We start from the raw sequence: 23,702 nt of genomic DNA on the forward strand, positions 1-23,702 counted from the left end.
GGCAAGGAGTCTAACCAGTCTTGCTCCCCAGCAAAGTAACTGAATCAGTAAGACAACTCCTTCAATCCTCCTTCCCAAAGCTGTTCTACTTGGGAACAAATCTTTTATAGCAAGAGCAATTTTTCGGCATCTCCTTCATTCCACCTTCCTCATCACATTCAAAGTGGCACCACTCCACAAACTACTTTGCCATGTTCATACATATTTCACCACATTTTAAAAATACTAGTTCCAATTCCTTTGAGGGATGTGTGTGTGGATGTCACATCAAGAAATAGAAAAGACATGGGGAAACAAATACTCAATGAAAGAAGACATTGCTATAGTGACCCCCTAGATATCTGTCACGGCCTTGTACCTTTACTGTGTGCCTAGTGAAACCGGTATTTTAGGCAAGCAGAAACACACACTGAGTGCTCAAATTCTTTAGAATCCAAATGAAAATCATGCATACAATACTTTTTCTCTATTCGTTTTTTTTTTAAAAAAAACTTTTCATCAAAAGTGTACAGTTTTTTAATAGCGTCTGAGATGCAAAATATTTTTCTTTTCAGGTTGACACCTGATAAAAATGACCCTGCCCTCCACCCCTCAAAAAAAGCTGTTGACACACGATTTTCCTGTGAGTTCAGGAGAAAGCTGTATGCCTCGATACAGAGCAAACAATACAGATCTTAGGGGCTGCAATATTCACGGTCCCTAGAGAAAATGACAAGGAACGGTAAAACGTTACCTTTTGACATTAGGTGTCATAAAAATACCTACTAATCCAGAAATTGAAGGAGAGAACAATTCCCTACACTAAAACTGAAGAATTGAAGAAGGAATGGATTAGATATTAGTTGTCTTAATTTTTTTTCAAGGATTTGTGGGATTAAGTGGAAAAAAGTAAAATATTACAGAAGCAAGTCATTCATAAAATTACTCATTTCAACATGTTTCAACTCTGATATATCCTCTCGTGTAACAAAAGGCAACATTTGATTCACAAAAGAGATCTTAGCAATTCATGAAAGGTAACATACACAGGTATTCTATCAGATCTTCACATCAGCAGGCACACACCAGCGTGACCCTGACAGATTTTTCCACACACACAATTAAATTTAAATGAAAATGTTAATGTTTAAACATAGTACAGGTGCTGATAGCCATGTATTTATCAGATAAAAAAGAGAACTAGAGAGAAAGGAGTTGCAGCCTCTCTCTTGGCACTGTCCTCTGCTAGGTGCGTACCTCTAGCCATACTAACATGAATTGTAGGACTTAAGAAAAGTCCCAAAAAAGAGGTCAAACTATGCAATACATTTTCTTCCATCGCATATGTAACAACCAGGTACTCCAAAATACCTGGTCCAATGAAGCCCTTGGCTGTGTAAGCAATCATAACTACAGGTCATATACGGTCCTCACTTCAGAGTCTGATTACCCGCAGCTCTCATGCACTTGAATAGAATACTAGGGAACAGAAGAAGTGGAAAGTCCCAAAAATAAAATCAATAATTCTTTTTACTTCCTAATTATTGCCACTTTTGAGATGAGATTAGAAAAGTAGTTTTAGAGGTCAGGCCACATGAAAGAGAATCAGGACTTGCAGGCTCTTTCTGAAGGTTAAGTACCACATCCTTCCTCCCACAACTCAATTGCACTCCTTGTATTTCCTCCTCCGGCAAAAATGTGTGAGCATCACTCAGCTAACTCTTACAGAGACCCCTGAGGCTGACATGTTGATTACTAGGGTAATTCTTAAACTACCTGAACAGTTGTGTTGCTATCCCCAGCTCTTTTCCTATAGAGCATCTTGAGCATCACTGATTATGGTAAGGAGACGCAGAGGGATTCTCACAAAATAACATTAAAAAAAATCCAATGCTGTCTAACAATCTCAATGTACTGCATGGGTCCCATCACGTAAATAACACTCTTGAAAACTAGTGGTAGTTGTTGGCGGGGGATTTGCTATAGAGACATTGCAGTGCTGTACAAACTGAGCCACCACCCATTCTGGCTCTGGAAATGAGCAACTTGGCACTGCCACGCGTCAGCCTTGCTCGCCGTACTGCAGCTACTTCTGCCAAGCGGCAGCATACCGGCAGCGCGTCTATTAAGAACATGTGCTCTTCCTAGAAGCTCCCTCTCCTGCCTGACTCTTCTGGTCATCAAAACTTCACGAGACAGCATTTTTCATTTCCTCAACATGCACTTGTGCCAAGGGGGTAAAGATGAGCGCCTTCCCAGCAGCCAGAATAGGCAGCGGGATGCGAAACGCAGAGCTCACTCACTCTTCTTCGTGGCATCAGGAAGACGACGAATGAGGGCTCGAATGGAATCTGACGTGCAGGCCCGCTCACACTATCTGAAATTGCTTCCAGTCTGAGAGTGATGGCAGAGGGCCTGACTCCAGGCTCACTAACAGCGGGCTTTATCAGAAGCGATGTCAGTGAAAGAAAAAGAACTGTAAAACTAACGAGATACCTGGATTCACGCTGAAGGCAGATCCAGAAACACATGGGGCAGTGGCTGGACAAGGAACTGAACACAGTATAAATACACTCCCAGTAAAAAAAAAAAAAAGAAAAATAATAGATGTTGTGCTAGGTAGAACTATCCTGAGATAATCCTAACTACCTAAGACCTGGGGAGGAAAGCCTGCTAAGAGACAGCTTGCAATAGCGAAAGAAGATCCCACAATAACTTCCCCACAGGAATGTATTTCCAAATCCTATCCTACACACGGAAAATGCGTAACAATAGCCAATGAGGTAAAATATATAAAGCACTTTTTCAACTGATTAACATTTCCAATTAAAAGTTAAAAAAAAAAGAATAAAAAAATCATGACTATTTTGTCTTTTCTTCTTTGGCATCGAACTGCCGGCTTAGAAATATGCTAGTTATTTAAAAATATGCTAACAAATGGGAAAATTTAAATTTGCTCCACAACCAAAAAAACGAGTGAATGCCCATAATTGAAATGTGTCATATAATTCTGAGCAGCAAAGAAAATACTTTGCGGCAGGAAGTTAGCCAGATCTTGGTTTTGGGGTGGGACAGAGTGGAGTCAGTGCAAACACAGATACATTTTTAGAAGGGGGGCCTTTTTACGGCAAAGAACACCAGCACCTGGATTTCCGTACACCTATGAGCACAGATCTGAGTACTCTCAACCCTCCCTTCTCCCAGTTAGTGGGGATAGTGAAAATAAGAAGGGCTGCAGCAGATCAGCTTTCGTTTATCATCTCTGGTTTATTCTGAGGCTTAGAGGCAACACCTACAGATAGACAGGCTAGGCCAATGTCTTGATGCACTTACCATAATTACCAACTAGGATCTTGCTGATAGAAAATCTGCTAAGGTATACCACAAAATCTTTGGAAAGAGGGAACAATTAAAATCAGCTGATGAGAAATGTCTCCACGAAGCAACACTAACCAATGCACTACTTTTCTCATGAAACAGTGTTCACCAATGAAGCCTGCTTCCAAGAAGCAGACCTGGGACCTGATTGCTCCTTGCTCATTAACAAAAAGTCAAGTCTCCTGTGATGTTATGGTCCTGCATTTCCCCTCAAGTGTTGCAATGAAGATGTAATTATTGCTACGAATGCTCAGAAGCAAATGACCTCAGCATAAAAGACCTGCTAGGAGCCCATGCACCGAGCTCTGCCTTTCCAGCTTTGTCTCCCCCAGCCTGGGGCACCCTAGGAAGCAAGGTGACACTAAGCTACATAGAGTAAGCGTCCTAAAAACAGCCAGGACTAAATCCTTTGTAACGCATACCCCATAGAAGCGCCAACAAAGCTTGGCCCACTTGCTAGACGATTCTTTTCCACATGTGAGATTTCTCAGGGAGATTTCTGGTACAACTCAAAGCCAGCCTATAGTCCTCTGAGAGGCACAACACTGTGAGGTCTGCACTTTCAACCTTTCTTGCCTATGCCATTATACTGTACAATGCAAATATGATTTTGAGCAGAACATTCCAAATTTGGCAACTGTCATGTTCAATCTGTGGTTAAACTGCTGACTGAAGAACTCCACCAGGGTGGGGGCAAGAGATGAACAAACAAGGGAAAACCAAAATGAATTTAAAAACAGTTGCACTAAAACTGAACTCAGGAATCTTCACAAAAGGCCACCGGATAGCCCAAGCCTCCCTTATTTTCAGTAAAATGTTCAGTAAATAATTTATAAACTACTTCCAAAATTAAAAGATGGTTAAAATTTTCAAATAAAAGACAAAAGACTAGCAATATGAATCAAGTTACCTTACAGATTATTTCACCTATAAAACGTAGAAGCCTTCTAGGTTAACTTGGATTATTTGATAAATTCTATTCTTACAGCAGTCGTCCTCAGCTCTACAAGAGGAAGAGTTTCATTTTCCTCCCAGATCTTGCTCTCTTCAAACGCACTCCTTAAGAGCATCTGAGGCCAGATTGGGGTGCCTCAGTTTTTCCCTGGGTTGAATACTGACAAAGTCAAAACAGGAACTTGGTTGCAAGTTTTTTATAGAGGCTGCCATAAATGAGGGAAGACAGCACAGCAACAAGCAATACAGGAATAAACAACAGCACAGACTGCAAACACCAAATGGAGCAGATCAGGGAGGATCCATGACCGTGCAGCAACCCTCTCCCTGCTTGCTACGCCCAGAGGGAATCCCCATAGTGCTGCTGGAGGGAGACCAGCCGTCTCCTCGCTCACCTGCACTCAATGCTAAGGAGAAGCTCTCTGGTAGTCTTCCTCCTTTCACTAGGTGTGCAGCCTACAAGCAGGAGAGGAACAATGCCACCCTAAGTCTCCTGAACATGACTATCGGGTCCAAAAATATAAGCCATGTAGGAGAGGTTTCAGAGAGCAAACAGGCAGAGGTACACTGTTCCTTAGCAGGCAAAACGGGAACAAATTTCACAGTAGAACAGAAAACTGCTGAGCATCATGTTGCTGGAAACCTTGGGAGTGTTCAGGTAACACCAACAGCCTTTCCCCCCACCCTACCATTGAGGGAACTCGAGCAATAGTTAAGGCTGGGTAGCACAGGTAACAATCAACCTTACCCTGTACTCAACCTGCATCAAGTCTCCAGGTGTGCAGATGCACTCAAACCTCCTAACATCACACCTCAGGGAAGTCATTCTGGCTACTGTGAAGAGGAAACGACCTGCCATTTCTGCACAGATGACGACGTGTGAATTAGCAGCTCCTGCCACAGGAGTGGGGTGACAAATCTGTACGCTGCTTTCCCTCTGAGTACCTGTCTGCATCATCTTGACAACTGCCCAGTTTGCAGGAGAACTTCTCGTGGATGAACACAGACAAAACAGATTTTATTTCTTTTTTATTAGTTTGAAACATGAGAGTCCTCTTGATATTGTTAAAGCGGCGTAAAGCTCAATTTCCAAGTATGCAAAAACATATGACTGGTGGGTTGGAATGCAATGTTTATCAAAAGGGCCTAATAAGGTTTTGGTTTTATTAGGCTATTTCCTGTAAGTTGATATGTGCCAGTTCTTTTCATTAAGACAAGGATATCAAAATTAAAAATGGATTAACCTAATGGGTTCCAAATTATTGTGTTGCTTTCATATCTTTGCATCCTGGTTTTTAAACCAATTCCAACTTTTTTTTTTTTTAGTATCTCCTACAGGATATTACATAAACCCTTAGATATCTGAATTATTGTTCAACTGAACCTACATTCAAGTCCAAATGCTCTGAATCTCATTTTAATCTACTACTACAGTGTTAAATCTGACATGAGTGGAGCACAGCATTAAACACATAAACGCAAGATGAGGGCTACTGTGTTAAAAGGAAGTTTAAATGGCAAAACCTAAGTTCACCTTGCTCAAGAAAAAAAAAAAAGTTAGTGAGATTCGATTACCTAAACACAGACACCTCACCTTTTAGCAGCCCAGAATAAGCAGGTCTGTCTCTCATGGGATGTGAGAACAATCCTGTTGGGTTCCCCAAATCCTGAAGCACCATATGGCTATGTATAGGCAGCCCAAACCAAGAGTAAACATTACTAAAATCATTTTAACAAGCTCTGAAGCACTTCTCAAAAGGGCTAAAGCATATTGCACAACTCTTCCCTTGGGAAAAAAAAAATAATACTCAGTATTCACTAGTTTTGCAGAACTGAGCCCCTCTGAGGATCTCATACAGTTGAGGTCTACTGGAGTTTCACAAAGAACCACGTTTGGAAAGGCTTCTAGGAAATTAAAGAAAAATATATATATATGTTGCAACAGTGTCCGTGTTTATTTAAGGTGAACTGAGAGTTCAAAAAGTTGTTAGACATACTTAGTTTCTAGTTTAGACACCACAAAGTATCGCAAAAAAAATCTGACCACATGCAGCATCCATGACTAAAAAACCTTAAGAACTTCCCAGAAATTTTCCTGCAGTTCAAAGACTAAAAAACAAACGAAAACCAAACAGGAAATAATAGTTCATTGATGAGAAATTTTTTTTCAGACAGGGACTTGAGCACAAGTCCTGTGAATGACCACTCACGCATTTAAAAAAATGCTGTGATACCCCCAAAGTGAATCATCTGGCTGCATGCCAAACCTTAGGGGAAAAAACTGCTTTTAAGAAATTTCTCATATATTTTTTTTTCCCTGTGCCCCATATATATATATATAGTTTTGTTGTTAGGTTCAAAATACAGAAATCAAGATTTAATAAAAAAAAGTTTATGAAAATCCTGAAATACTACATGTAGAAAGAAACCTACTCAGGTATGCCCTGATTGAGTTTTGTCAACCTTTTCTTCTCTGCTCGCAGAAATCGAGGGCTCCAGCTTGCCCAGGCTACAAAATGTTTGGGTCCTTCCATAGCCACTCCACAGATAAAATAAACCCACAGAACAAATGACTAAACATCTCGGTGCAAACTGGGGGAGTAAAATGCCAATAGCATAAGAAATCTCCTTGAGTGTCACGCTGAGAAAATCAAGATGCTAAAACCAGTTCTATTTTCCAATACAGTGATGTCACCAACATGATATTTTCATTGTTTGCCAGGTTAACAGAATTTATGGAGGTAATTAATGCAGAACATGTGTGCTGAGCTATCCATATGAAAAATGGAATTGCCCCTGACTTCATTTGCTGCCTTTGCAACCAAAACCCTGCTAACATCTTTTTTCACTATTTCCATATGTGAGAAATACAAATATTTATAACAAAGGTAAATGCTTAAATGACTCTTCTATTCCCATCTACCCATAAGCCAGTTTTTCAGGCCCCCGTTTTCTGCTTATTCTTCCACTTCCATTACCTTCCCACAAACAGCTCAGGTTTCCATTAAGTTGCACAAACTAAGCATGTGCCTTTTCTCCAGAATTGGTTTTCTCGGTTAGAATGGAAAACTTCTCCTTCAGTTTCTTGAACAGCCTGTCCAGCTTTAACGTGGCTTTCGGGATCAATGCAACCAACTAATTAGGGAAAAGGCACCGTCCTTAAACCTATAGTTCTGTACCTTTTCTCTGTGCACCTGCAGGACTGCAGCATCTCCCTTCTCCCAGTAAACATAATTTGGTAAGAAGGAATGGACACGTGGTTCTCAGAGTTAGTGGGGAAGGAAAAGATGTTTGCCACTTTCTACTCTGCATGGCTCAATGTCAAATTATGGGAGGGCAGGGAAAGAAGAAAAAACACAGGCATATGAGAAAGGCTCATGGCACTGTGCACAAGTAAGGTGAGAACAAAGGAGACCAATGAGGTTTCCCTACAGCTGGGTTACCCCTAAACAGTTTGGGTGACCATATTACATCTTCCATAGCTGTAACATTCTTCTCCAGGAAAACTGACCTCTCACCATTACCTAAGACATTTGCTCTCTGAGGTAAATTATATGTGGCAGACAAGTTTTTGCAGGATAGGGCCCTAGCATTCTCTGAACATGTTTCGATGTACGTGTCTGTGTCACGAACATTACAGCTGGACAGACAGATATTGCCTTTTCTTTTTTTTTTTTTTTAAAAAGAAAAAAGAGAAGCACCATTACAAAAAAAAGATTAAATGGAATGGTAAAAATGCCTCTGCCCCTCCTAAATTGCAGTCTCTGTTGAAATTCACCACTGGTAAATCACAGTCATGAAGCTTACTAATGTAAACAAAGCTTAGACTTTCAGGGAGGCAAGGAATTTCTTAATTTGTGCTTTGCTCAGTGTTCAAATCATTGTCAGCCCTGAATTCTGGGTTTCTAACTCTGTTAATAATTGGAGAAAATTTGGGTTTGGGTCTGATTTTCCTGCGATTCAGATCAAGCTTTCACTTCATGCCTGCCTACATCTCTTCTTCCTCAATCCTTCCCTCCACTCTAAAAGCGAGCTCTTAACAAGCCTTTGCCCCTCAAAAAAAGCAAAAGTCCTCTAGGTGCTTTCTAGCTTCTCAACAACTAAATCAAGAAACACAATGTCACTGTTTGTTATTTGTTACTGCAAAGTTTCTGGGATGACTACCATGGACCAGAAGGGTTTTTTGTGTTTTAATTATTATTTATTTAAACAGGAACTCTTCACTGTAGATTTTCCAAAAACAATCTCCTTCCCGAGTCACAATTTTAAAAGATTTTTTTTTATTTGAAATTATTGTACTCATATGTATGGCAGCTGTGCTTGAGGAGTTTTTTTCACTATCATTATTAATAATAATAAATTTTAAAAACCACATCAACAACAGATCAATGCAACATGAACTTTTCCATCCAAACAGAGATATAAAAATGGTATGAGAAAGAAGCTGGCAAAAAAAAGAAATCACCATTCCCGTAGCATATGACACTAAACTGCCCTGACTGAACCTTACCATTCATCCTATTGTTCCCCTAATTGCTAGGAAGTTTCAGCCACTGTTCCTTCGCTCTGCTATTATTCTTTCATCAATATTTTTCAGTAGATTAATGGGATTTTCCTCCATATTTTGCCTGGAACAGCAGGATGCAGTACTTTACAAAAAAAAAAAGGAGCGTGGTGCTTAAGTTTCTGCTTACAGTGTGTCTGGTTTAATAATGTCTCTGCAAATTTAAGACTGTACGCTCTGGCGTTTCATTCATTCCGCCCGGCACTCTCACAGGCTGCAACTCTTTTGTCACTGTCCTAAGATTTCTTTCAGGCGGGATTATCTCTATTTCTATATCTTTATTTCTTCCATTCATTCGCAGCAGAAATTTCAAAGGAATCTTCAGTCCAAGGGACTGAATTTCAATTTTACATCAGTTTCACACTGCAAAAGAAGTCCTTGTGCTAGGAGTTATCAAGCACCTAAAATCTAAGAAGAACAAGACGACCAGTGGGGAATACGATCCTAACCCAGCAAATTACTGCCATGTTCTGTTTCCAGAATTACACCACTGGGAGTTCACATCTCATCTTCTGAATTAAACTATTCCCCGCTGAGCTTTGTTTCTTACATAGAACAGTTTAAACATCAAAAAAAAGTAAAATAAAACCTTCTACTATAAAAGTTCATGGAAATAAGAAAGGCTACATCACTAAAATGATTTTTAGTAAAACATGATTTTTAGTAAAACTTAGGAGTCACATGCATTTGTATACAAAATCTTGCATTTCACTGTATAAGTTCTTATTGCAAGTTTTTATCTCCCTCATAAATATATGTTCAACTATTTTCGACAATGCTTCAACAAATTAGGCTCCTTTTCATAAGAAAGCAAATGATTAAAAAAATAAAAGGGGAAAGGGGAAAAAAGAATCCCTACGTTTCACTACAGAAAAGCAACTCTTTAGATGCTGGAAGTATCTACTAGAAAGGTGATGGGAAGAGATGCCTCTACCCCACCTCTTAAGTTTTACCTAACACTTCTGGAAAGGTCCAGTCAATTTTACACCTTAGGGTATCAATCTGACCTTTTGGGGTTTCAGTATGAGCTCCACTGAGCACAGCTTTGACCTTCAACAAAAAATAAGGATACAGTTCCATCTCCAGTTATTATTAGTAGCATTTATATATTTATTTGTTTATAAGAAAAACCAAACAGCAGCTACAAAGCAGTGGTACCTCTACAAATCACAGGTAGCCCATGGAGCTAACACAGGCTCTGCACAAAAAGCGACCAACTATACTGTTGGATTCGGTAACAGCTCTGTAGTGACCCTCACTGGTGATAAAATCCAGAGTTCTGAAAACAAGGAAATGAACACCTGCATCTGTATTTCCAAACTTTCATCGGGTGGGGATTACAAGAACAAGAGCTGTTACACGCACTCCTGGAGGAAAACTTACAAGTTCTGAAACAAAATCAAAAGTAAGTCTACTAATAGCAATTAGCTTAACTCCTGCAGATAAAAATAGTAATAATAATAAAACTAATTTGCATGTTTTTCCAGACAGGAATGAAAAATTTAAGTTCCATCAGAACGCACTCCCAGTTTGCAAAGATTTCTTGTAAACAACTGTTAAACTTCGCGTGCCTACTATCTGCGCAGTGGTTTTCATTCCGGTAGCGCCCCAAAGCCTGACTTCCTATGGCTGAAAGTACAGAAGAGAGTTTTAATGAGCATCTATGATTTGACTGGTTCGTTGGGTAGCAAATATGTTGCATCCAAACTAACTGCAATAACAATTGCTGTGTCCAATTTGAACATCTCCCTGTTTCAAGCATCTGCTTTAAGTTTGCTATAGGCAATACGGTGATTTTTCTTTTTAGTACACTGTATTGAAATCAAGGGTAAAGTGAAGACAAATTTCAGCAATAAACAGAAAAGAAACTAAATTATTCCATGTGTGAGAGTCAGGTATCAAAAATACTGAGATAAAATGAGGAATTTGCTCAACTTCCTTCTCCTTTTGCACAGCTTTTTAAAAACATCACGGTGTGAATTTTAAAGCACGTTCATTATTTGTCTGATCATACAGCTTAGGATGAAGCACAGCAGCTTTGAGTATATACAGCTGTACGAAAAACAGCTCTCTAGACCCACACGAGTTTGAGCTTTCTGAAATTAAATTTTAAGTGGCATCATATTCAGATTTCTAAGCCTACTTTTGATTTCTTTTACCGATAAACACTCAACAGCGAGCTATAAGCACCACGAGGAATTGTGTCATGATACATGAAGACTTATCCTGACCTAATGATACCTGACACACAGTAAGGCAAGATTTGTAAAAAGCATTTCCCTGTGCAATCCCTTTTGATCCTACTGAGAAGTTTCCAATATTTCCAGCCTTTCCCAAAATGATATGCGAAAGCTGGTCGGGCATTTTGCTCCACAGGCAAACACTGAATTTCTCAAAAACATGCCAACAGCTGTCACAAGGCACACTAAGTTGTCTTGAGTGACTGTAAGTGTTAACAGATAAAATGGTAAATTTAAGTGTACACAGTTCTGAGACGATAATGAACAAATAAAAGATGAAACCACATCTCCAAAGCCAGCACAGACTGAAAACAGCGGCTGATTGGAACCTTCTTGCTGTTAACCAAAACAGACACTATTTGAAACCAAGTACGATAAGCAGATTTACCGTATTGATCTTTTGGTAGCTCTGTTCGCAAGAAATTAATTTTATGCTAGATTGAGAGGTTACAAGAAGTTTCCTGTCGGCACAGTCAAAATATTATTGAAGCAATTCAGGTTGTCAGTAAAAGCTTAAACAAATTTGCTGATAATCCTGTTAATGACCTAGGTCAAGTGTTAACTGTTGTGGGTTATAAAACAGTGAAATTAAGGTTGCTGGTACCCTCGGGCAGGCAATATAGTTACCGAAGAGACTGAGGAAAAATTATTAAATTACTGAATGATATAGCTCATTCAATTTCTCAATACCATAGGAATTATTCAAAGAGAAATTGCGTCCTTCTAAGAAGAAACCCACAATCCTCCCCAAGTGAAAAATATTGACTGGAACGGAATAGCAGAACATGTGGTTTCTCCACATACACAGGGTTCTGCTTGTGACTCCAAAACCCGAAAAATTAGACATTAAATCTTCCTGACATTTTCCTTCCTCTCAGAAAATGGCACACACTTTGCCACTGTACACAGATAAGTCTGAACTTTACAGAACCTTCTTGAACCTCCGTGATTACGTAGGTAAAAGGCACGCAGCTTTGCAATGAGCACAGCAGAGAGTTTAAAAATAAACTCAGCGGAAAATTTTATGTTTCAGCAAGAAAAAACTCCAAACTTCTGGGATGAAGCAAATTAATAAACAATTATATATATATATATATATATCTCCAAGATATATATTAAAAAAAAAGGGGGGGGGGATGATGGACTGCACTTGATAACACAAAGTGAAGTAATCGACAACTTGCCTTCAGCCCCCCCCCTTTCATCCTTTTCTCCCTTCCCATCCACTTCCACTACAGAAGCATCAGTTCTGGTTCAAATGCTTGTCAGCTTTAGTATTAACTACAAGCGTTAACTGAAGATGTTTTTTAAAAACAGAAGTAACTCTTTCAATCCAAATAAATTTAGGAAATATTACCAGGAGCCCTGAAGGCAGTCCTGTAACATATCTATTGCTACATTCACATCCCCCAGAAGTTACACAAAGCTACATAAACGCACCAAAAATACACTTCATTCTTTGTTAAAACAATCCATGAGATTTTCAACAGTAGCTTTATATTAAAGTGCATGAAGAAAATGCACATATTCTTATCCATAAGCCTATATTAACAATCTTCATTCAAAAAATATATTTTAACTTCTCAGTGGTAGAGAAAGAAAACTTTTCTAAATACCCCGCAGAAATACAGTAACGCCTAAGTTCAGCTTTGGGAAAAAAATAACGGTAACAGCAGTAGTGAAAAAAGTGTAGCAAGAAAAACATCATTTAAAAGAAGAAAATCTTTTGATGCTATTTAATGCTTCAAGCTAATGCCTGATTACCAAACAAACTAGCGTCAGCAAATTCTAATTTGGATTTTCTCAATTCATATCATCAGCCTAAGAACACTGCAAATGAAGTAATTACTGAGCTTCCCATAGTGGAAATAATTAAAACACTGATGTTGGTCGCATTTTTAAAAGAAACTGGGGATGTTCCTTTTTTTTTTTTTTTTAAATGAGTAGTAAAACACATACTTCAGAAAAAGTAAGCATGCAAAAGCAGGTTACTGTCCAGTATTTGTATCTATGTTGTGCCTTTTCACTAAACATTTTCAAAATGCTACCCTTATTTTACAAGTTTTTGAAGCTGAAAATAGAGAATAGGAGCAGCATCTACTGAATTCTGACTCAGAAAAGATGCTTAATGTGCTTTCTATGTGATACTGATTTTTTTCTTCCTTTTCCAATTCTCAGTGATTTTAAACAAAGAAACAAAAAGCATCTTTTGCAAACCTGAAGGGTCTAGTATCTTTTTTGCATAATTAGTCTCAGCTTTCAGACTGCGTCTGCCTGCCACTGCCGTGGAGGCAGAGCTGCTCTGCTGACTGACTGAACTACACACGTTTCCAAAAAGCTTTTAATCATAGGGCAAGAGTAACCCCTACTACCGCTCGCGTTTTCATTTCTGAAAACGATTTGTGAAGGATGACAATAGGTACAAAATAGCGTGTATATGGAGGCTTAAGAGCTAACCAACTATTAAAAGTAACCTGGGAAGCAGTGCCTACGTAAAATAAATTTACATCAAACGTACAAGCAGATGCCACATTATTCTTCTGGCACGGTGGTGCCACAGCTTCTTCTCAGCGAAGAAAACAACGATTTCAGATTACCCAGGATTTGTGGAGTTTAAATCTTCCCTTATTTGATGCGATTGTTAATTCCTTTCGGAAATCATTTCGAGTGGCTACCTCACTGCCGTATCCCGCCAACAGCCCCAACACCAGAACGCACTCAGCATCATTCGCAGGGGAGCAAGGCTAATTGTAACGGCGTCTCTGCCCACTGCCCTGCGGATGCTGCAAGCGAAGCAGGTGCTAGCTCTACGTGCCGGGCTGACACCCCAAATTCCTCGCACCCCCTGGATGAGTCCCCAAAGCGGGCTGCAGCGGACACCCGCTGGCACCGGCTGCGGGAGGGGGCAGAGGGGGCTCTGCTCTTCTTCTCCGCGGGGAAGGGGCAACCTTACCTTTTCCAAAAAAAAAGTATCTCAGTTACTTTTTTTAAACGGCCATCGTGATTTCTCCCTGACACCTACCACGCGTCCTCACCAAATGCCAGCTCGGAGACCGCCGCAGCGGAGGAGAACAAAACGCTGCCCAAAACTGGGGCGCAGGCACGGTTTGACCGGGATCCCAAACCCACACCCAAACGCTCCGGCACCCCAGGCGGGTCGGGGCAGGGCAGCGGGGCCGCTTTTTAGCTCCGACTGAAACTTTGGCAGCACCAAATATCGCCGCAGCCCCCACCACCGCCGGCCCGGAGGTAATTAGGGCGAGCCCCGGGGCTTGCTCGTTAGGGCGCGCCCCCGGCAGCAGGGACCGAGCACCTTAAGGAGGGAAAAGGAAAAACAAAAATAATAATAATAAAAAAAAAATAAAATAAGAGGAACGAGATAGGGGAAAAGAAGGGGAGGAAGGAGGGGAGAAAAAGGGAAGAAAAGGGGGAGAAAAGGGGGATAAGGGGAGCGCTCCCCCCCCCGCCGCTCACCTTCGTTGCCGGGGCGGGCGCTCAGACGCCCGGCGGCGCCGAGGGCAGCAGCGCAGAGCAGCGGCAGCAGCGGCGGCAGGCGGCGGCGGTCCATGTCGGCGGGGCGGCAGCGCGCAGGCAGAGCCGCATGTCTCCGCGCCGCATGCCACCTCCGCTCCGCGCCCGCTCCCGCTCCGCGCCGCGCCGCCGGCACCGGGACCATGCCCCGCGCCCGCCCGCCCGCCTTCGCGCTGCGCCCGGGAGGGGCCGCCCCCGCCCGGCCCCGCCGCCGCCGCCGCCCCGGGTCCTAGCGCCGCCCCCGTGCCGCCGGTCCGCTCGGGCGGCCGCAGGCCGCGGGGAGGACGGAGGGGGCTTCACGCCTCGCCCCCCGAGGGTCGAGTACTGCAGCGATGCCACAGCCTCAGCTCATGCAGAGGGGTCCCTCAGCGCGGGGGTCTTCTTCTCCCAAGCCACCCGTCGCGAGGAGCCAGGCTCGGCAGAAAGAGCCAGGCGCCGTGGTTCTGTGGAAACAGGAAAATATTTCAATAATATTCAAGTCAGATAAATATTCTGCCCCGAACCGCAGCTCAGCGTCCATGTAGGATGAGGTGCTACGAGCTGGGAAGGAGAGAGCTGTGGGCAAGGGCTGTAGGACCACCAAACGACCAAGTGACATCTAACTTCCTTGCCACCACAGGAACCAGACCCCCACCACATCTCACAACCCAGTAGTGTTGAACACCCAAACAACTGAACGTGAAAAAGGATTGTCCTGTGTCCCCTCCGGGACAACACTACCAGTGGGACAGCTGAGGCTGCCTCAGGAGAATCAGAGAATTATTAAGGTTGGAAAAGACCTCCAAGATGATCTGGTCCAACCATCACCCTACCACCAATGTCACCCACTAAATCATGTCCCGAAGCGCCAGGTCCAACCTTTCCTTAAAACCCCCAGGGACGGTGACGCCACCACTTCCCTGGGCAACCCATTCTAATGCTGAACTATGCTTTCTGAGAAGAAACGTCTCCTAATTTCCAACCTAAACCTCCCCTGGTGCAACTTGAGGCCATTCCCTCTAGTCCTATTGATGGTTACCTGTGAGAAGAGGCCAACCCGCAGCTCCCCACACCTTCCTTTCAGGTAGTTGTAGAGAGCAATGAGGTCTCCCCTGAGCCTCCTCTTCTCCAAGACCAAACCACCCCAGGTCCCTCAGTCACTTCTCACAGGACTTGTGTTCCAGGCCCTTCACCAGCTTCGTTGCCCTTCTCTGGACACGCTCAAGCACCTCGATGTCCTTCTTGTAGTGAGGGGCCCAAAACTGAATGCAGCACTCGAGGTGCAGCCTCACCAGAGCAGAGTACAGGGGGATGATCACCTCCCTGGTCCTGCTGGCTGCACTATTCCTGATACAAGCCAGGATGCTGTTGGCCTTCTTGGCCACCTGGGCACACTGCTGGCTCATGTTCAGGTGAGCATCAACCGGCAGCCCCAGATCCTTTTCCTCTGCACAGCTTTCGAGCCACTCTGCCCCAAGCCTGTAGCACTGCATGGGGTTGTTGTGGCCACAGTGCAGGAGCCAGCACGAAGCCATGTTGAACCTCATCCCATTGGCCTCTGCCCATTGACCCGTCCTGTCCAGGTCCCCCTGCAGGGCCTTCCCACCCTCCGGCAGATCAACACTTCCCCCCAACTTGGTGCCATCTGCAAACTTACTGAGGGTGCACTCAATTCCCTTATCCAAATCATCAATAAAGATATCAAAGAGGATGGGTCCCAACACGGACCCCTGAAGGCACCGGGCTGGTTCCAGGTCCATGCCAAGGGGAGGTCTGCCCTGAACAGCACTGCACTGCTGCCATACCCCACACTATCAGGTTTGGCCCAACCAGAATTTCTGTTTCTGGTCAAATTTCCAGAAGGAGCAAGAAGGAAGCCCAGAGCTCGTGAGCAAACACCTCCAGGGGCAGAGAGCAGCGCAGGGTACTCTGGCCATACAGTTGGTGGTCTGTGGCCCAGAAAAGGCTCTCTGCTCTCCTGCCTCGCCTTCCTCAGATCTCATTTCATTATACCTATTCATTTATTTGACAACTATATGTTTCCAGAGCAAGATGTCCAAAATGCCCCAATTTCCTCAAAATGTCACTCTCCCTAGTAATAAAAACTCTTGTTGTACCCCTTCCCCATACCTTTTCTGGAATACAACTGTCTCCTTGAGTTCTCTCTTAGAGTAGAGGACAATCTGCTACTTAAAACATTACTAAATTCTCAGGACTACTAGTTTTGATCTCTACAGAACCACATCCTTTCTTTTGTGACTTTAGGTTAATACATTTTTAAGGTGGAAGAAAAAATGTGCATAGATACCTCTGGGCAAAAGAAATACATATATTTCTGTTTTCAGTTAGTGGAAAAAAATATTTCCAAAGAAAGAGATTTTTGTTTTTCATTCTTCCAGTTGTGTATATATAAAACATCTGCACCTTCCAGCTGCAGCACCGTGAGAGAGGATCCTGCCTGATTCCGCTTGCTTCCCCTCTAGTAGCAGGAGGCTGAGCACCCATCACAGCTTCCCTCCACAACAGTGGTTTTCTGGAGGAGGAGAGAGGAGACGCAACCATGTGAATCTGCCAAACCTTGTTTTTTCTCCTCTTGGGAAAAGCAGCTGCAACCAGCGTTTCCCTTCCCATACTACTGCTTTGTCAAGGAGGAGCTTTTACAACACACAGAAGGTGGAGGTGGGAAAGGTAACTCCCTGGAGTCTGCAAGAAGTCAATATTCTCCAGCAGGTTCCTGACAACAAGCACATCGTCAAAGGCCAGGGTGTGGCTCTCCCCTCCTGCCAGAGCATATAATTCTACCAAGCCTGAGCCTCAAATTAACGTGGCCACATGGCTGCTGGTCACAAGAGGCATCCTGCCAACCTTAGCCTGCCAGGGGGGAGAAGAGCTCCTCGAAGGAATCGGGGGCAGCAGTCAGTGCTGGAGCCCAACCTCAGCATCATCCCGCATTTCCCCACCTTTCATCACCCTGTGAAGTTTGGATTAACCAGCATACTTCTAGGTTGTGCACAGCACCATCTCAGCTGCTTTTGAACTACTCCCAAGCTGACAACACTAGGACTGGGATTGTTCTCAGAACTCACACAGGAAGCCCACATTGGAGAGAAACCACTTTGATCTTCTCTTAGCTGTGGCAATGTCATTTTCTACAGGTACAAATGCAAGATAAGGAAAAAAAAAGGGGGGGTGGGGGAGAGGGAATGGGGTAGAAGCATAGATCTATAGAACATCTTGAGTTGGACCCCAGGAGAATCATCAGCTCCAACTCCTGGCTCCACACAAGACTACCAAAAATCAAACCATATGTGTAAGCGTGTTGTCCAAAAGCTTCTTGAGCTCCTGCAGGCTTGGTGCCGTGACCAAGAGGCAAGATGATGTAAAAGAGCTAGTAAGAAAACATCATGGAAAAGATAATGCAGGGTACAAGCAACTGTGCTCAAAGCATTAATGTCACTACTATCTCCTTCATTGGTTGGTTGCAAAAAAAACCAACACCAAAGGGTGGAAATTAGAAGTATCTATGTGACTTTGTCCAAGATGGCAATGTGGTTACCCAATAAAGAATTTGTTTGAAAAAGGTAAAGGGGGCAGGTGAAAGAAGGGAAGGAACAAATCAAAATCTATGCAGAAAGCACCAGATTCTAAATCCCAAATCTGCCTCACAACAGTGTGTGCTTACTTGTGAGCACACACTTCAGATTGGTTTCACCATCCATGCAGCAAGGGATATTTTGGGGCCTTTTTTCCTCCCTGTGAGAATTAGAAATGCATCTCTTAGAAATAAATGAAAGATCATATTTTTATATAGTATTGTTAGAGAGCTGTTAGAGAGTTTCATAAGCAAATAGTGAAGTGGCAACACTGAAAATAGGGCCATTAACACTGAAGATGAACTCTGCAGAATTTTTTCTCCAAATTAGAGAAACATTACTTTAAGCAAATATTTTGAGGTTATTCATAGCAAACACATTGTGAATTCATAAATGTCTTAGCACCAGGGAAGTCATGCAGGAAGAAAGGAATCCCAAACAAAACAAATGTGACTCAGGTTCTTAATATCAAACCTAATAGCAAAGGATGCCTCTAAAACTAAAAGGAATAGCAGAAGTAATTTGAAAAATTTGAAATAAAGAATGCATTTCAGAGGGAGAAGAATGCAGAAGAAAGGAACAATAAAATTCATTACAAATTTTTCACTCCGCTTTTTTCTCTGTGACACACAACCTGGAATGCGTTGTGCTAGTTTTGTGCAAATTGCATGTATACTCTATTAAGGGTAATTTTGTGTTACCTTAAAGGGCACCTTTGAAGAAAGAAAACAGCCTCTAGTGGCATTTCTACATAACTAGAGTGCACATGGTAATATCTTTGCCCTAGCATCCATAAAATCATTCTAGAGAAACACATAACCATGATTTATGATTTTCTGCCAACCTTGGACTTTAATTTCTTTAATATATTGAAGATAAAAATCCTTACTAAACACAAATTTTCTCTCTTACATTTTTCTTTCATAAACAAGGAAGTGACACATTCTGTGATTGCATAATGGAAAAAAGAAATCATAACACATGGGTAGAATGCTTCAGATCTCATGTTTGCATACTAAATAGGAAAACAACTTTCTGTCTAATGAAAAAATGTTACAGATTATTAGGAACAACCACAGCAGTAATCAATCAATTTATCCAATGGACTAGGCCACAGTTTGCTTTCAAGAAGGCTTTTTAATGTTTATGGCTCTGGAGTTGCATTGTTTAATTAATCAAATCACATGGAACTTCTCCTAATCTGTGAGATTTATAGATAAAATATTTTATTTAAAGACAAAACGAAACAAAGAATTAACGATAGGTTCACTACTCATAAAGAAAGGTGGCCTGGCAATCCCCTGTTTATTCAGGGAGGAGGCAACGTGAACAAGAGAACAATGCACCCCATCCATAGATGCCTCCTCTGTGACTTGATGGGATTGTTCGGAGGCGTGAGAACATTTCCTCCTCAATTTATGTTACTTATTTATGTAGGATCTTATTTGTGATGTCAGTCTCCCTTCATGGAGACCTGGACTGACATGACGTTTCCACATAAATCATAGCAGGGACAGCCTTCTGAAGTAGTTCGGCTATCCCTTAGGCCTCAAAATAAGTGCCTGAGAATATATCGGCATATCTTTTTGGATTGACTGCTAAGTGTTGAGCTCAAAATATCACAACAGGAAGTGTTGCTGCTTGAATTCATCATAAGGCAACAGACAGCTGTTGGCCAGTCTTGGAAATGGTGACCAAGTAGGAAAATCTCTATCCGATTACTCTCCTACCAGCCACCAAGTAAGTGGTAAACATTTGCTCATTTAAAGCATTCTTGGGATGTACTTTATAACACAACCTAATGTTCTCCTAATGCACAACACTGCCCTGGAAATGCAGGCAGATGAGAAAATAGAGGAAGCTGAGAAATAGAAGACAGGATGCAATAAAAACAAATGATAAATGAAGTGTGAAAAGTTACTTTAAAGAACTCAGTTATTTAAAGCTAAGCTATAGCTTTTTCTAATCAATACTTACGCAATAATTACGTGAAAATCCAGAAAAATGGATTAACAAGGCAGCATAAGAAATTCAGCTTTGAGCAGCAACATAGCTGCAATTGTAATTATGAAGTGACTGCACACCAATTCCATAATGAAAAAAGGCATTACTTATTATGGAGATGGAATACAGTAGAAAAGCATGCAAAATGCAAATGCAGTTAGGCTGCAAATTTTCCCCATAAAGGCTGAATCATTTGTTAAGGATGCAATAAAAAGGTGACGTTCCAAGCACTTAGACTGAATTTACCTATTTCTAAACAAAAATCTATAGAAGCCATAAAAGAAAAGCTTCTCTAGCATTACTGCCAGTTTTCAGAGAGAAGCAACATTTACATGCAGAAGAGAGTATTACTGTATCATGAACAAGCTTGCCAAATTTCAGCCTGGACTGAGCATTTACAGAGGAAATGTATCAATCCTGTACAACTATACTGAATTATGGAGATATCAGCAGACCTCCCGTAAGATGCGTAATGACAAGTTTGATTAGTTTCTTTCTTCAGATCACAGCCAAAGGTTTAAAAAAAAAAAAAAAACAGAAAAAAATACTCTGTACTAAAAAAGTCACTGAGAAATTAAATGATTTATTCTCATGTACCTCAACTCATTGACTTTTTTTTTTTTTCCCTTTCACAAGATTACATCAGGCAGTATTGGACAATAAACAGGTAAACGGGGATACACATTTTAAAATAAATGCTGCCATATTTCTAATACAGGGGATCAGGATCCAATTTAGGGAATGCACTTGAAGAGTGCACAGACATATTTCTGTGATCTGGCTGAGCTGTATTTGAAGTGTTCCCTTGTCTTTTCAGAGCCAAGTATGCACACTTGACAGTGAGGCAGGTCATCTATTTTTGCTAACTAAAAAAACTAACTGCAGAAATATTTATTGTAAATTGCAAATTGAAATAACAATGCAAATAATTTGAAGAGCCAGCACACACAATGTGAAAACTCCTTACAAGCTTAATTTTTACTATGCGCTCTTCACATCTGACAATTGATTTGGCATTTATTGCACGCTTTTTATCTATAGTAAAAATAGAATAGTTAAGTTGGAGAGGACCTGCAAAGATCAAGTCCAACTGCCTGACCACTTCAGGGCTGGCCAAAAGTTAAAGCGTATTAATGAGGGTGTTGTCCAAATGCCTCTTGAACACTGACAAGTACGGGGCTTCAACCACCTCCATAGGAAGCCTGTTCCAGCGTTTGACCACCCTCCAAGTAAAGAATTTTTTTCCTAATGTCCAGTGCAGCTTTGTGCCCTTCCCATGTATCCTGTCATCCATGACCTCCACTTCCATCCCTCAGGACACTGCAGAGAGCAGCAGGGTCACTTCTTAGCCTCCTTCTCTCCAGCCTGGACAACTCAAGTGTCCTCAGCCTCAGAACCACATGCAGTATTCAAGCTGAGGATGCACCAACGCTAAATATAGTGGGAGAATCACCTCTTTTGACCAGCTCTCTGTGCTGTATTTAACACATCCCAAAATGCCTGAGATCCCAGTTTGAATTTGATCCATTTACATTTTGTGTGGATTAGCTATTTTTCCCCAAAAAGAATTCTCACCTCCTCCCTCCTAATCAAAGCTAGGGTTTTCTCTTCTTTACCCTCTTGGAACAGACGCTGTTAGTTTTATTCATAACCAAGGCAGCATCTGGGGGTGGAATAAAATTGGTAAAAGGCCATAAATAGCATAAACTTAGGATGCTCAACTTTACATCTAGCACAAAGATATGAAGTAATTTCACACCTTTGCTTAGAATGGCACTATATATATATATATATATATATATATATGATTGCATGGTGTACTCTTAATTAGTACTTCCCAACTAAATGCCTCCCCCAAGAAGAAAACCATAATACTTAAGCAGACAACCTTTTTCAAAAGATTTGTTTCAATTTCTAATTACTGCATGGAGACAAAGAGTTACTACTGTGCTTCAGAACTGCTTAGTTCAGGTCTCTGGGGAGAGATTGATTAATTTGGAAACTGAGAACAACATCATATATGATGAACAAGAGCTATGTAAGTTCTGAACAAATCCTTGCCAGAGTACACATGTCTTTCAGAAGTTCTTTGAGGGAAGGGAATGTACATGCCAAGCTTTTGCCCAAATTACTGAGTGTCCAATCAAAATACAGTAGGAGTAATACCATAAAAATCTAGGAAAACCCCTAATCTTAGACTGCAAACCAGACTTGCCCTCCATCATAGTCAGCATGGTTTATGTGCAGAACAATTTGACAGCAGTCTTACCTGCAACACTGAATGCTTTCAACTTCTGCCCCAGGCTATGAATCATCCTTATCCTGGTTTCATTTGCAACTTATCAGCTGACCAGGGGTGTGCTGGGAAGCTCTTAAGTCTTCCAGTGTTTTCTTCTTGATGATAATGAGTTAATCACTTTGCCAGAACTGATGAGGTAGCTTTTCATTAATCCTCTATGGCCACTTGGGCAATGAAGAATTGCAGTTTCTGCAAAAGACTGAGCTAACATTATCTAAATATTATTCTTCATCATATTATTGTTAAAATTATACAACACATGCAATAAGTAATTATACATAATTAGTATTCTCCCAGCACAAGTGGAAATGACAGACCTGTAGCAGGACAGTCTGTCAACCTTGGGTCAAGCAATTTTTATCCATTAAGGAGGATATTTTGCAGATATAATTTCCTCCCCAGTTCTGTGGCCAACAGCAGCTCTGTTGTGAAGGATGCAGCTCCTCAACCCATCTCCAAATCTCAACCCAATCTCCTCAAACCCAATCTCCAAAGCCCACCAAATAGGGCTGTAAATGCAAACATTTCATATCCTCTACTGCAAATATGCTGTTTGTCTCAGGAAAATGTAGTTTGAAAATTTGTTTTCCTGGATGTGACAAAATTGGCATTTCCCACTACAACATCAGATTTGGTTGATCTGAACTAAATTTTAAACCTTTAAAACACCATTATTCAGAGTTATTTTTGTGTACATGTAGTCCAAAAATTAATTGGACTCTTAGCTTAAAAATTTGCTTAGGCAGCTTTTCTTTTTTTTTTTTTTTTGACCCGTCGCAAACACATGGAAGATTACTACTGTTATGGTACCAGAAATGGAGAAAGTACCTGCTTATTTCTCAGTTATTTGTATTACCAAACTACAAAAAAGTTGCTAGGAAAAGGTATATCAAAGTTGAAATTTTGTTTCTGAGGACTTTAAAGAGAAAAATAGAGCACCAAGTATTCACTCAATCCAGTCAGATGCCTTCTGCATCAACTTTGGAACTGGGAAGTAATAGCAGCGTGAATAAAGAGATGTGAAAAATAATTTGGACAACGTGGTCAGTCAGGGGAAAAATGTATTACAAATTGCTGCAAGATTTTCCTAAATGAATGCAATGTTCTAGCTCAACAGGCAGCTGTAGAAAGCATTCAGTGAAGGAATCAGAATTTAGAAAGATTCCTGAAAAAGCTGGGGG

At 41.5% G+C, this 23,702-nt stretch overlaps 1 protein-coding gene and 1 long non-coding RNA gene across 5 annotated transcripts in view; both read right to left on the reverse strand.

Moving 5' to 3' along the window:
* EPHA3 (EPH receptor A3) overlaps positions 1-14,822 on the reverse strand; it is a 217,795-nt gene extending 202,973 nt beyond the window's left edge. For all 4 annotated transcript variants that reach the window (XM_083838243.1, XM_083838242.1, XM_083838241.1 and 1 more), the window contains exon 1: positions 14,590-14,822. In XM_083838243.1, coding sequence (XP_083694369.1) covers positions 14,590-14,791 — 202 coding nt within the window. In that variant the 5' untranslated portion in view covers positions 14,792-14,822. The remainder of the gene's footprint in view (positions 1-14,589) is intronic.
* A 2,122-nt stretch (positions 14,823-16,944) lies between these two features.
* On the reverse strand, positions 16,945-23,263 carry LOC310900386. Its single transcript, XR_014585102.1, has 4 exons — positions 22,492-23,263; positions 21,798-21,885; positions 18,308-18,378; positions 16,945-17,158 (listed from the first exon to the last, which is right to left on the reverse strand). It is a non-coding gene; the product is annotated as an uncharacterized lncRNA (long non-coding RNA).
* Positions 23,264-23,702: the final 439 nt, after the last annotated feature.

Source organism: Anser anser (genome assembly GCF_964211835.1).
Source record: "Anser anser genome assembly, chromosome: 1".
In the NCBI taxonomy this organism is placed as follows: Eukaryota; Metazoa; Chordata; class Aves; order Anseriformes; family Anatidae; genus Anser; species Anser anser.